General features: G+C 32.0%; 1 protein-coding gene across 7 annotated transcripts in view; it reads right to left on the reverse strand.

Annotated features, from left to right (window-relative positions):
• Positions 1-15,584, reverse strand: part of LOC105216647 (rap1 GTPase-activating protein 1) — a 205,146-nt gene that overhangs the window by 5,030 nt on the left and 184,532 nt on the right. The window contains exon 1 of one of the 7 annotated variants that reach the window (XM_054228122.1): positions 13,810-13,833. The exons of the other annotated variants lie outside the window; for them this stretch is intronic. Within the exon in view, the coding sequence (XP_054084097.1) occupies positions 13,810-13,812 (3 nt within the window). The 5' untranslated portion in view covers positions 13,813-13,833. Of the gene's footprint in view, positions 1-13,809; positions 13,834-15,584 lie in introns of those variants that run through there. 7 annotated transcript variants of the gene reach the window in all.

Below are 15,584 nucleotides of genomic sequence, written 5' to 3' on the forward strand. Positions count from 1 at the left end.
GAAATATCTTTTCTTCAAAAAAAAGCAAATTTTTAATTTATAATAATTTAAAAAAATTAATAATACCAAATTAAATGAAGTGCTCTTCAGAACTGCTTTAAATGGAGTTAAGCTGTTTAGGCTTTTTAAAAGTCGAATATAGAACTCTTCAAAGACATTCACCGCTTTGACAGCATCAAATGGTGTATCGACCGCCTGCCACAATATAATATACGGTGAATTGTGGCAGCGAGCATAGATTGGGCCACTTGCAACCATTTATTTAGCGAAAGTTTAGATATATATATACATATATAAGAAATATATATGTAAACAAATACATAGATACATTAGTATGTATGAGCCAAAATTGCAATTGTTTTCGCTTCAAATAACGCCATAAAAAATTGAGCGGAGGTAGCGGTCGGATATGGATTTCTTATATTGTGTATATATAAATATATTATATATCTACACAGAAATACATTTTTATACATATGTACCTACTTTATCCACTTGGTATAAATATGCATGTACGACTAAACGCTGTGACATTTGCTTCCTTTTGACGTTCATTGTGGCTCATTTGAGTTCAATGCGCCACACAACCACAAGTATGCATGCAGACACACACACACATACGGACATATCTAAGTGTTAGCTTGTACTTCTGTTGGGATTATGTCCACATTTGGCCATTTTCCAAAAAAAAAAACAAACACTATGGCGTGCAGACAAATCCAGCAGAAAACCCTGTGTATTCCAAGAAGTGCTACACAAATGTAGTTGATTTTTTTTATTTTTTGTTTTTGTTGTCGTTGTGTTTGTAATTTTTTGATTTCCTAGGAAAAAGTACAACTGAAGAGAGTTGGCACAAACTTACATACAATATATAATTATGTTTGTATGAGTAATTTTAGAAATATGTAAGCATATAGCTTACTGAATGAAGTGGGCAAAATGCTGTTTTGAGAAAAAAAAAATTTTGAGATTTTTTTCCGATTTTTTTATAATTTTTTTCTGATTTTTTTCGGTAGAAAATCAAAAATTTCATTGAATTTTGAAACGACAACTGTGTACATATGCCACCAAAACGCGTACATTTCTTATAACTTTACATTTGAAAACATTTTATTGACAAAATTTCCATCAATTTGTATATGGTCTAAATAATAATACTATTGAGAAGCGCTAAAATCGTGTCAATCTACAAATTGTTTGAAGATTATAAATAGCTAATAGACAAACAAATATTGAAAACGGTCAGTGAATGGATTGGCTTTGTGTGCGTTGTTGCACTGTGAGCGTGTGAAAATGCATTGTGGAATATAATATATGCGCATAATGATGGACTTATAACAAAAGCTTTGTTTATATGGCCGAATAACGAATAGAATACGTTATTAACATATGAATGAGAGTAAAAAATATCGCAAGAAATATAAGAAAAACATTTCATTAGCTTGAAAAAAACATTTGTTATCGATTTGGGGCACAAATTTAGTATTTAAATGAACAATAGACAACAGCTGAGAAGCTAACTGGTCTAAAAAAACTTGTAAGTTTTGATGGTATGAAATTAGTGTATACAGCTGCTATAAGTTAGCGAAATTTTAATTTACAAACTTAGATTATACGAGACTTTCAAGCATTATTAATAGAATAAAAACTGCTATAAATGCAAAAAATGTGCTGGCATAGCGAAAATTTAGTTAGCTAGCTTAGACACTACAAAATCTCGTAGAAAAGCGAATCGAACACAAAACTGGTATAAATGCTAAAACTGGTATAATTTTTTATTTTGATTTTTAAATGGAACTGGTATAAAATTTTTAATTTTATTTTTCCAAAAAAGATATAAAATTTTTAATTTTAATTTTCAAATAAAACTGGTATAAAATTTTCAATTTTAAATTTTTATACCAGTTTTGTGTTACACTTGTATTGAATTCAACTGTATGAAGTAATTATTGTACAATTGAAATTTTTCTACAAAACAGCTGAGTTCAGCTCGACATAAAGTGTGCTATAATATGAACCAGAAATTAAGCTCCACTGCATTTTGTAACACAGTCATACATATACCCCCACATATACATACATATCTGTCGCATGAAAGTTGTAAGCACAAAAACAAATAATTGCACCAGGCCATACCACACCCACACCCAGCGAATTGCACACAAATGAAAAAAGTTAAATAAAAACCTATTGTTGTTGGTGTTGCTGTACTTTCGCTTTTCATTGGGGTTGAAGCGATTTTTTTTTTCTCTTAACACCAACGGCAGTGTGTGCCAATGAAGAGGCGTTTCATTGTCTGCCATTGTAATACAATGATAGTCAAATTGCGCCCTAACTAACGAGTGGGGAACGACCGCGTGAGTCATCACCACCAACCAAGCCGTGACTTTCGAATTAGAAAACGAAATGAAATTTCCGAGCAAAACAAAGATAATAGATAAGACAGCGCTGATGCCGCTGATAACGTTGTTGTAGTAAATATTTTGATGATGTGTTTATTTTCATTTCATTTCCAATTTGTCTGCGGGTAATTTGTTGTTGTGACAGGGGAACCCGCACAGCAAATGCGAACCAATTAAAGACGATTCATGTGTGTACCGCCACAGGGCGTTGGGTGAAACTAAGTGCACAACTAAATAGCCCTAATTGTTTTGGACTGCACAAGTGACAGCTGACATTTGCTGTGGATTTCTAGTATGTTAATAACAGTTATGTGTATATATGTATGCCAATATGTGTGGCATACTTTTAAGCGCGCGCAATTCAAGAGTGAAAACTTTCTCAAGCTTATAGAAAGTGTCGCAAATTAGGCCTAAAATGCAGACAATTAACAATTATAGGAAGACGGTGTTCCGGAATTGTTAAAAATTTGCTTTAATAAGGCAATTTTCAGGCATACATAGCTGTCTATATACACACATATGTATTTGTTTTACAATCACAAATTATTGCAACTCTCATGTAATTGGCGAAATTACAGCTAATCACGGTGTATGTCTCTCTACTGTTTTGAGCAATTTCTTAAAATTTCTACTTAAATACTTCCGTTATATATATGTACTCATAAATGTACGTATGTATTCAACTCACTTACTCTGCCGCCACAACAAGCTGTACACTGAAAATGTACTTATGTATGTATGTATATGAAATAATCATTTAAAAAAACACACACAATTACTTCTAAATTAGCATTTTAAAAACGCATTATTCTACGCATTAATCTTCAAAAACAAAAAACTGCTTGACACAAAGGGAAAAGATGCCGGCGAAAGCAGTGTGAGACTACTGCTCCAGTTAGTCGGACACACATCAACAACAGAGAATTAAGCATTGACACTACAATTGTTGTTGTTGTTGATCATTAAGCGCCATATTGAAGCTAGAGACAAACAAGCGTGTGCCAATTTAGCGTTAAAGCCGCTTAAACGCTCTCGTTGCGGCACTTAAATGCGACAGAATTAGAAGAAAAAACTTGAAGACAAAAAAAAACATGAAATGGACCAGCAAGATCGTCTTCATCATCGTCAGACGTAAACCACGCTCGAAATAAAGGCAATAAGTCGCGAGCGTGGCCATCAAAAGCATCAAATCACTATTAGCTGCTGCGTGTCAGCGTCAGACTGCGCTATGGAAAGTGGTCCATGACGAACGACATTATTTTGACGCAATGCTAAAAAAAAAGACGGCAGATGAAGAAGTCAAAAACCGGTTTTTAACACACTTGAAGAATGTTGAAAATGAAAAATTAGGCAAGTGGGTAATAGGTCTAAGTTACAAAGGTGTAACTGTAATAGACAATAATCACGTGAACTTGATGCGTTGGTGACATGAAAATTTTACTTAAAAAAAATAACAAGTGATCTTAATTTTGAGAGCTTTTAAGATGAAAGCTTTTAAGCTCATATTAGATTTTGATGATATTGATATGGCTTTTTATTGTCAGAAGCTTACTATCGAAATGATTCAAAAGCTTAGTGGAGGTTTAGAACTTGTAAGCTTTTAGTAACTTTTGTATATTAGAAAAAAATTAAAAAGGAATTGGTGGGGTCTAAAAGCGTATATGATTATAAGCTTTTAAGCTTTTAGGAACTTTTATATATTAGAAAAAAAAATTAAAAAACGAATAGCTAGGGCCTTAAAGATTTTAGAAACTTTTGAATGATAGACAAAATTTGAAAGGAATTGGTCGGGACTAAAACTTTTAAGCCTTTAGAAACTTTTATATGGTATAACCAATCAGAAGGGAAGTTTTTAATAATATGGTTTTTTATTATCAGAAGCTTATTATCGAAATGATTCAAAAGCTTATTGGAGGTTTAGAGCTTGTAAGCTTTAAGCTTTTAGGAACTTATATATATTCGAAAAAAAATTGGAAAACGAATAGCTAGGGACTTAAAGCTTTTAGAAACTTTTGAATGATAAACAAAATTTGAAAGGAATTGGTCGGGACTTAAAGCTTTTAAGCGTTTAGAAACTTTTATATGGTAAAAACAAATTGGTAGAGAAGAATTTTAACCATTAAAAATTATATTAAATATAAAGCTTTCATTTTACACTGTAAAAGACATCTTCTGTTAGTAGAAAAAATTTAAATTATGCTTGCTAATATCAAACTGAAAAACTTTATTTTTATTTCAAGAGAACTCATGAATTCAATACTGAAGAAAACAAACGCCACAGTCTATCACATATTTTTACCTTTGTAGACTACAACAATCTCAAAATCAACCCCGAAAAAGGCATTTCAGTCGAAACAAATATGTGGAAAAGTCAAAATTTAAAAGCTCACTGTATTTAACAACAATTCTATAACTGTCAACAAACAAAAGCTGCACAATTACACAACGGCACGAATGTCTGGATTACTACTATCTGGAAATGCCCGATGAATAGACGTACTCCGAGTCAACAAAAGTCAACAGTCGCTTGAAGGACGCGCAAATAAAAAATGTGTCACATATGTGACACACAGCCGCAACACAAAGGATAAAAAGAAGGCGTAAAGGAAGGGTAGACGAACGAACGATCGAAGCGAGTGTTAAACGAGTACGATTTTATTTACATACATTAACATTTATTTGGAGAGCATGTGATTACAAATGCGTAACGGCGAGCGAATGTCAGCGTCGGCGTTGAAGGGGTGGATTGCATAGCTGTCGTTGTGATTTTGAAATAAAAAAAATTAAAATTAAAATCCTAAAATACAAATGCATAAAAGAGTAAAAGAACTCAAAAGTATGAGTTGAAAGGTTGAAGTTCAATTATGTGGTGACGTGGAAGGGCAGAGCAGAAGCCTAAAGATGAAATATAAAATTTAATGTAAATGACATTGGCAATGCTGCTTTGACTTTGCTTTGCGCTAGTTTAATGCTTTCTTCCACTGCACCTAATTTTGTGTGGATCAATGCTTCGCGAGTTGTTGAGTGATACGCCAATGAAAATGGGCGCAAAGCGAGTAAATGCAAGGCGAGACGACGACAAGCAGTGACACCAATGACAGCATTGACAGCAATGAAGCTGCAATAGCAGCAAAGCATAACTGTAACGCTGGAAATGCAGTCTAGAATACTTTGCGCATTGACATTCAGTCACGGTACTCGCGACATGTGCCATAAAAATGTGACTACAACACCGCGTGCCCCCGCGTCACTCACTCTCTCTCTCTGTATCGCTCAGCGTGGGGGCGATGTAGGCAACATGAATATGTATTTTTCATAATATATATTCAAAGCGCATCGATTTATTTTGGTGCATTGCAAAGAAGGTGCTCACACACATGGACAGTATCATGCATATGTGACTCATATGAGAGTGGTTACCCAGTAGTGGCATGCACTAGCTGCAATAAAATGTGCTAGTTTTTCTCAGCATCATAATACATAAGTTGATATTAAAATTAGTATGCTGAGAGTAAGTTAGTGCTCTCAACTTGTAGATTATATAAGCATTTCTTCATAGAAGTCCGCGGCGCTAGTGTTTCAACTTTTTGTAATGGAAGATTTTATATTATTGATCAAATTTGAATTGGATGCTCTATTACCACGTAGTCTCTCTCATTTTGCTTAATTTTTATAGAAAGGATCTATTTGGGAATATTTCACTAATCACGTATGAATGAAGTGTTCCATTAGTTCTCTCTGTTTCTGTTTATATTTCTGTTTCTGTTCCTGTTTCTGTTTCTATTTATTTTTTTCTCTTCTCACACTATAATCCATGCTTTAGAAAACATCATTACTCTCCAAAACTAGTACACGAAACAGCTCTTCGCACTGACAACATATACTACTGGGTATATATTTTCTGTATTTTATATATGCATACACCTTGGCCACCTATAATTTTTGGGAATTATGACCGAATTTTAATTTGTGCGCTTAGAAGTTAAGCAAGCGTTGGCCTCGAAGTGCAGGCGGTGAGGAGCCAATGCGTTTTTAGTACGTGCCACAACACAACGCTTTGTTTTTACTTATGGGATTTAGTTTTTTTTTCATACTCCTCTTCACTTCTTTACTATTTCTATTTGTATTACGTTCAATGCAGCGCTGACAAATTTGGTAACGCTGAATATATTACGCACATCACGCCAGTAACTAATAAACAACAAAATTTGTAATCACGTGCGTTCTTTCGTCATACTTTTTGGCCTCTTTTTTGCGCCTAAAATAAAGTTGTTTGTTGGCTTTCAAGTTTCAACAGAAAAGGAGTAATTTTTGAACGAGTGACAGTCGTCGCCGCTGTTGTTGGCACTGACATGATTTATGGGCGTGTACTATTTTTGGGTGCCAATGGGCATATCACTGCTACAAATACAAATCTATTTAGAAAGAAATTTTAGTATATTCGAAATATGTAAGAACAGAAATTATGTACTTGGGTATGTGAGAGGAATGTCAAAAAGCACGACATGTCTGGCATGTGAAGTTGTGTTAAAGTTTTAACAACAAAATGTGATTTTTTGAGTTGAAAACCCAAAATTTTAAATAAAGAAACAAAAATAAAAAAAAAAATAAAAAGTTTGATTTAAAAACTTTTTTAATTATTTATTTTTCATAATAATTCGGCAGTTTTGTTTCAACACATTCCACGAAAATTGCAAATTTCATTTGAAAAACAAACTTTATGCGCCTAAAAGCACGCTACACCAACTTAATATGCGGCAATTCAACTTTTTGTTGCAATTACAACATTATCGCTTGCGGTTGTGAAGCAAAAAATAAATATTCAATCCACTATGACTGCGTATGCCGCGCTAAAGTGGCACTACTGCGGCGCGCTGGCCACAACAAAAATAACTTCCAGCTGCGCGTCAACATCAAGCGACAAAATTGAAGAAGAACATTTTTCACCACAAAATAAAGCGCAAAATAGCGCAAAAGCATATTGTCAGCGCCAGTTGGTGTTTGCTCTATTTAAAAATGTATAGAAAATTGCGACAGCAACAACTCACAACAGCGCTGGTGGCATTAGTGGAATCCGCTGAAATATGGTGGCCAAAAGTCGAAAAGAACTTATACGCATTACATCGGGCCTTCCTTGCACTACATATCTACACAGTTGCTGTTTGCTCGCGCTGTGACTAATTTTAAATCCACCAATAGTATCCCCTCGCCTCCATTACTGCATTCGGTGGCTCTGGCTGTTGAGATTTACAACATTTTATCGCTCCCCTTTAACAATTTGTGTGTGCATTTGGGTAAGCAAATAAAATGAAATGGTACGAAATGAAATGAAATGAGTGATTAAGCCACAATGCCACAAAGCACTCGGCATTATTTTGGATTAGCTTTGGCGAGTAATTTTCGTGGTTTAGTAATACTCTCTGTATAATAGTATATTATGCGTAATAATAATATTTGAATAGTAAAGTATATGTATAATGCAACATTTGCAAGTTATGTGTCTGTGGCGACTGGTTAGTTAATGTGTGGTTAATATGAAATGTGTGGAAATTGTTTTCGAAAACATAAACACAATAAACAGAGTGTGGGACATTAAATGTTAAATTAGCGTTGTAAGAAGAGCGCTTTTGCATAATAAAGTCCTATATAATTTAATTTCTCACATTTAGAGTCTTTTTGCCTAAGAGTTTTTATTTTTTGATGGATTTCTTTGGAAAGTTGGGCAAAAAAGTAATATAAAAAAATTACAAAAAATATTAAATTGGAAAAAAGTTATAATATTAAAATTTAAAATTAGAAAATCTATGAAAGTAGAAAAAAATTATTAAAAATGTATGCATTTTTTGTTATAAAATAAGTTTAATTTCTTATGTAAGCTATTTATTAACATTAAATTATTAAAAATATTATAAGAATTAATTTTTTTTATTTAATTTGTAATAAAAAATTTAATTATTTTTTTAAATTTTTTAATAATAAAAAATTTAATTTTTTTTTTAATTTTTTATTTAATTTGTAATAAAAAATTTAATTTTTTTTTTAATTTTTTAATAATAAAAAATTTAATTTTTTTTTATTTTTTATAACTAATTAAATTAAATAAAAAAATATATAAATTTTTATTTATTATTTTTTTATATATTTTTTTTTAAGTTAAAAACGAAATTTAAATTGTCTATTAAATAAAATGTAAAATAAAACAAAAATTAAAATATATAATTTTGTTTTAATTATTTTTTTTTAAATTCAATTGTTTATTATTAAAAATCTTAAAAATTAAAAAAAAATATGCGAAATTCAAATTTTCTTTTACAAATGAAATTTAAAAATAAATATTTTTAATTAATTTTTAATGTCTAAAATAATTAATTAAAAACAAAAATATTAAAACAAGAAATTAACTTAAAAAAAAATATAAAAAGTAAAAAGAAATTATAATATTATTCTAATAGAATTTATTATTTAATTTATTAAATTTTTTAGTTATTTATTTAGTATCTTTTTAATCTCTATTATTTTTTTATTTAATTATTTAATTTAATTTAATTTTTATATAAAATAAAAATAATTATTTAAATGATATTGTATTTAACTAAAAATAATAATAAATAAAAACCAAATTAAAAAAAAAATTAAAAATATGTAAAAAAATTTAAAAAATATAAAAATTAATGAAAACTTAAAATAAAAACTTTAACAAAAAAATCGAAAATGTATATAAATATGTTTCTATTTGCTTTATATATATTTTTTTATTTCTGAAAATATTTAAAAGTCATGTTTACTTTAAAACTGCGTTAATTCTTTTCCCTAAATTGCAAAAATTTTAAAATTTAACTTTCAGGAAAAAGTATTTAATCTGACTACCTCCACACAAACATAATTATGAATTTATATCTCTGAGTATTAACCAACACATGTTCTCATATGACATAACTGTGCGTACTTAAGTCAGTGGGTAGACAATGAATTGCGGCTTAAAGCGCTACTGTTGACGCATACAACAGACACAAACATACATACTTAAATATACATACATACAAATGTGAATATGTATATCCAGATATGTAAAAAAGCAACACACAACTCAGACGCGCCACTCAAAATCTTCATAGACTTGGCCAAACTTGGTAAACTTGAACTTACTAACTAACGTCGCCAAAATTATGTGCAATAACAACAACAATAAACCATAAGCAAACAAAAATAAATATACTTAATAATTAAATTATATGGAACAACAATAACAACTCGAATAATTTTTGTAGATAATTTATAGCTTAAAAATCGTTTAAATAATGCTAATCCATTTGCCTACATTTATACATACATATTTATATGCACAGCTACACCTACCTGCGCAAACTTTATTTTATTTTTATCGCATATATAGCATATAGATATACATACATACACATGTATATCATATATCATGTATAGCCAAGTAGCAGACAAGTTGCTAAATGCTGTTTGGTAGGCGTTTAATTTGCTAATGACAGTTTAGTTTACGCTCACTTAGTCACACTAGCAATACAATTTGTTAAATAATAGCTAAATACATATTACGATATATGTAAATATATATGCATATGCCTAGCTGTTAATATGGGCATGGCGCATAAACGCCAGTTATATATATACACTTGATAGCTGACACACCATCAGCGATTACCAAAAATGTCAACTTGTTCACACGCCCATTGAATAATAATTACAGCAGCAACAACAACAACAACACGAGCGAAAATTATATTATTAGCTAAAATAACAAAAACAAAAACAAAAAACATAACAGACTAAAGTGTCATTTAAGCAGTCGTTAGGTGCAATAACAGCAAGCGAGTTTATCATTGTTGCCCGTTTATGGTTGAGCTACTGAGCATATAGTACTGCAATAACAACAATAACAATACGTTAAGTAGCACATGATGAATGATTAGTGAGTAAATAGAGGTGTTTATTGTTATATAGAAATTATGTAAATATATAGATTTTATATAATATATATATTTGAATACTTGTATGTATGTAAATAGCAAATATAAAAAGAATATTTTGCAAATATTATAGAGAAGTTCGAAGAAAATTACCCTAACAATTCTATAAACCTAGTTATATTCAAAACTCTCAATTCAAGCAAAATTTTGACCTCCTACCTTTCTTAACTTGCCTTCCAAAAACCTACATTAGTTGTGTGAAACCACTTCAAATCTACTGCTTTAATCTTATTTATCAATTATTATTAATCTGCCGTTAGTATTTACCGTTATAATGTTGAGTATAGTGATTAACCCGAAGTGGCGTACTTCGTCTGATTAAGATTGCTCGTGTAAAACTCTCGTAAATGCTTCTTATATTGGCTTGAGACATTTTCTTGTGAGTTATTAGGTCTACAACTTTGCTTCCGCCGTTTTCCAATAGATGTCTCTAGGGTCAAGCACTGGCCGATTAAATCGATTAAATCATTTTATATCGATCTTGGACATTTGTGTCAACATTAACCCAACAAAATATTTGTAGAGATCTGTTTGCATCCCAAACTTATTCCCAACTGAAAATTTCACTTTTTGAGCCGAATTCTCGACATTTGCACGGAATAAGATGGTCAAAAGTAGTAGCTTTGAATAGCATTTTTGTAACAGTTTTTATACAAAAAAAAGCCTTAAATTTACAAAAAACGGAGGAAGCAAAGTTGTAGACCTAGTATACTCCTAGATTGCCGTGAAAGAAAGTTATAAATTTCTTGTAAAACAATATATGACATTACTTTTTTGGGCGTCACAGAAACAGTATACTTAGAAAAATTATATCACTCAGTTCACTAATATACTTTTAAGATGTACTTGACATGAGTTTTCGTCGGATCTATAAATGATCTCAGGTTTTCATACAAAAAGCAATTCGGTTTATGCACCAAACCAACTCAAAAACGACTGGCAATCGTCAAATTTTCGTAAATTTTAAATAATATATAATTTCTCACAATCAAATTAACTGTTATACGAGTAAACACGCAGTTAATGAAGGCTTTCTTATGACTTAGTCTTAGTCGACGTGCAGCTTGGGGCGCAGCACTTATTGTAGATTGCGTCATCGCTGCGGTCACTGCATAATAATTTTTTTTTGTTTTTTTTTTTTGCACGCTTCGATTGCCTTTGTCGGCGCAGAGTTGATAACATTTGTATTGGTTTAAGTGACGGTGGGTGTTTTATAATTTTACAGGTCGCGGCGAAGCGGTGGGTCGAAACCTCAGCTCCAAACCAACGAGCTTGCGACATAGCAACGCCTAAACCGAACTCAAGCGCTGTTTATATATATACATAAGTCTTGAGATATATACGCAAAAACAACATGACATATGCAACAACAACAACAACAAGCGCCAGCAAATGTTTTGATTACGTGACTCTGTGTCGGACTGGCAACAATGCAGAACGATCTGCAATAAATAACAACAACTAAATGCAAGAAATCCAACAAAGTGGAACTTCAAATTTGTGCACCTCCAACGGCGCACCACAGCCTACATAACTACCTATAATATTATGTATGCATATGCAGGCAGAGCTGTGACTCGCTAGGGTTTGACCAGTAGATCGGAGCAGCGGTGATATTCACGCACGACTGCCTGCTGCTGCATATGCCGTGAGAGTGGGAGCTGCGCTTGGGAACGCGCGAAAGTAAGAAGGAATGGGCGCTTTCTTCACATGCGACAAGACGGAGCAAAAGAGTGTGGGTGCGTGGACATAGTTTTGCCTGCAGCGCCCACTTTTTGGACTTTGCGATTGTAATTATTGTATTTTATTTTATTTGCAGGTAATTCAACTCATAACTCTTGGTATCTGCGATGGGTCATACAGCGTAGTTACCAACATAAACGAAACTGTTTGTCGTTAACTCATGACCGTCGCAATAAATTGGCTCTTATGGCTGACGGAGCGTGAGTATGCGCGGCAGCGATACAGGCAAAAAGGCAGACGACACATTATGCTGTGACGCCGCACTTACTCATGAGTCGCTCATACGATGGTGGTTGTGCGCATGCGTGACGCCACTAATGTGAGTAGATGTCGCTGAGTACACATATATATGTAAGTATATAAATATATTTTAATGTAAGCTCCCATGTCATGTTAGGGAACTTGAAAACTAACATTACACACAAACAAAAGTGCCACACAAAGCACTGAGCAGAAAGACTGTGTGTGGAACGTGTTAAGTTCATGCATTCATGACCCGAACTAATCACTCAAGTTCTTTTGTTTCCACACTTAGTTGCTTGTGAAATTATTTCAAGTTGAATTACTTTAATGGCGCACATAGAAGACCCTTTCCCAGCGCACAAAAGCCGCACAAATAACGCGATGACGTCCCAAGCACGGCCTAGCCGGCGTTGTCTACGGCTGACTTGTTGGTGAGAATTCGTCAGCGAAGCGTAAACAACAAAAGCGAATTTTAATCATTTACGTCGCGCTGTGGCATTTTGAGACGTTTCATTAAGCCAGGTACAAGGGACCCTAACTAACTAGTTGGTGGCAAGGTTGTTAGTTAGGCGTTGTTATATATGTATGTATGTATGTATATGTATATAATACATGTAATAGATATCTTCCCAGCTGCTCCCACTTGTTCACATTTAATCGGCGAATTGTATCAGCGAAAAACCTGGGAAACTTTTGTAGCTTTGGTTGTTTTCAAGTTGATTGCTTAGCTGCCGGAAATGTCAAAATTTTTAACAGCTTTTAGGCTGGCTTGCGTGATTTTTAAATTTTTTTATTTTAGTATTTTTATTTCTTTTTTTTTTGCTGTTGTGATTTTTTATTTTTATGTTTTTAAATATATTTTTTTTTATATTTTCTATGGTTATATTTTATTTTTATTGTTTTTGCTTGTTTTTTTTAATTTATAAATTTTGTAAAATATTTTTTGTTGTTTTTTTTTTGTTATTTGTTGCTGGATTTTTTTAATTTTTTAATAATCTTTGTAGTTTTCATTGTTGTTGTGATTTTTAATCTACTGATGTTGTTGTTGTGTTGTTTTTGTTACTCATTGTTTTAGTGTGAAAATTTAGTTGTTAGACATTTTACATTTATATGCTGTTTGTTGTTGTATTTTAGTTGTTTCTTTTTATTTGTTGTTGTTGTGTTTTTTTTTTGTTATCTACTCATTGTTTTAATGCGAAAAAATTTAGTTGGTAGGCATTTTTAACAGTCGTTTGTTAATACTATTTCACAAGCGGCTCGAATTTTTATACATACAGTACAAGCAACAGCTACATGAACCAGCAACCAGTATTAAAGAAATTTATTTTGTTGCTTAAAACTTCCGTGTCTCTACCAAACAAACTCAAAAACAACAAAGCACTTAACACATTAAATAGCTAATTTATTATAAGTAAAAATATTACCATATTTCAACACAAGTACAGTCTGCGCACTAAGTATTTTGCAAAAAAAAATTAACTTCACTTAAAAGTTCAACCAACTCCATATCACAAACCGTATAGAAGTCAATCTCTTTCTACATTAAATTAATTATCTAACCAGAAACACTACGAAATCAACACAGTTACAAATCCACAATAGCTTTGGAACGAAAAGGAAAACACAACTCTTTGTTTGCTAATGGCTCATGCGCACTAAAAGCATAATGCCCACAAAAAAAACCGGGGATACGCCGTGATTTTTCGTTATCTGACTTGCAAAAGTGTCTATAAAACTGTTTTTTGTTGCTGTTGTTGTTTGGCTGTTATCTAAGTAAACAGATCGATAATAAATGTGTTCGTGAACTCTAAGGTGTTATCGTGTGTATCCATATATACATATATATATATGTATATGTATATATATGAAGAGTTGTTGTGCCATTATCAGTTGTGTGAAAGGGGCCAACTAATGCGACGCAGTAACAACTTTTATGAAATATAGGTGGATATATGTACATAGAGTTACTTCTCAGAACCTCAGTTATCTGTGCTATTGTGCTATGAAGAGAGTGCAATATAATTATTTTTAGCATCACATTTACTTGCTTGAGTATTTATCTAAGTAATTAAGAGCTTTTGCTAATAATTTTATTTTTTTTATTTAAACAAATTGAAGTTCATTGTTGACTTCTTGCACTTGAGTAGAGCGCCGATAAGGCTAGCGTTGAGTTCAAGAGGCGGTTAGTTATTAGATGTGATACTCTAGAATATGAGGATTTTAGAAAAGCAGCGCTCTTGCATGCCGCGTACAGAAAATGTGTGAAACAAGAGTCTTATTCAGAACTATTATTCAGTATAAAGATATTTAATGAATAAAGAAACAATACCAAATACAATTAAGAAAATCATACTTATCATCATCATGTTCAGAATACCAAATAAAAATGACGGACGAACAGCTGACTCAACAACTTCATATAAGAGGAGAGGAGAACACCAGCGAAATTCACTTGAGGCCGAAGAGAATACACAAATATATATGACTAACTCTGTATTCATTACTTAAACTATGACCCCAATCATAAAATTTCGCACTACAACCAATGTAAATATTTATTCCTGCAGCCTGGCAAACTCATAAATACACAATCACACCCCAGCAAGCAGTGCAAGTATAATGCAATAAAAATGAGGTCAACCAAATGGTACTGCACCGTCAACACGGGCAGCATCAACGGCAATGGCAACGGCAACAGCGACAACAGGCAACAAAAGCGCAAAAGTGGTGTGCGGAGAACACAACGCAAACGTTGGCAATTATTTGTTGCAGGTTCTGCAAGAAACATTTTGAATGACGTCAGCAAAAGTACAGTACAGCATTGAAAGCGAAATCAATAGTTGGGAGGGCACGCAAACCGATGTACAGAAGGTGTGAGAGTGTGTGTGTTTATATGTAAGGGTCTTTATGAGAGAGCGCAGTTAATGAATAATCGAAATAAATTTTAAATAAAATAAATTAAAAATAAAAAAATATGTTTTTAATAAAAATAAATAATTAAAAAATGAAATAAACAAAATAAATTCAAATAAATTTCTTTTTTTTTAATGAAATGTGATAAGAAAATTTTAAAAATATTTTTTTAATAAAAAATAAAAAATACAAAAATTTTTAATAAAAAATATTTTTTCTAAAAAAAGATATTTTAAAAATTTAATTTTTGTGTTAAAAACAAAAAAAGGTTTAAAAATATGGTTTT

Source organism: Zeugodacus cucurbitae, chromosome 3 (assembly GCF_028554725.1).
Source record: "Zeugodacus cucurbitae isolate PBARC_wt_2022May chromosome 3, idZeuCucr1.2, whole genome shotgun sequence".
NCBI classification, from domain to species: domain Eukaryota; kingdom Metazoa; phylum Arthropoda; class Insecta; order Diptera; family Tephritidae; genus Zeugodacus; species Zeugodacus cucurbitae.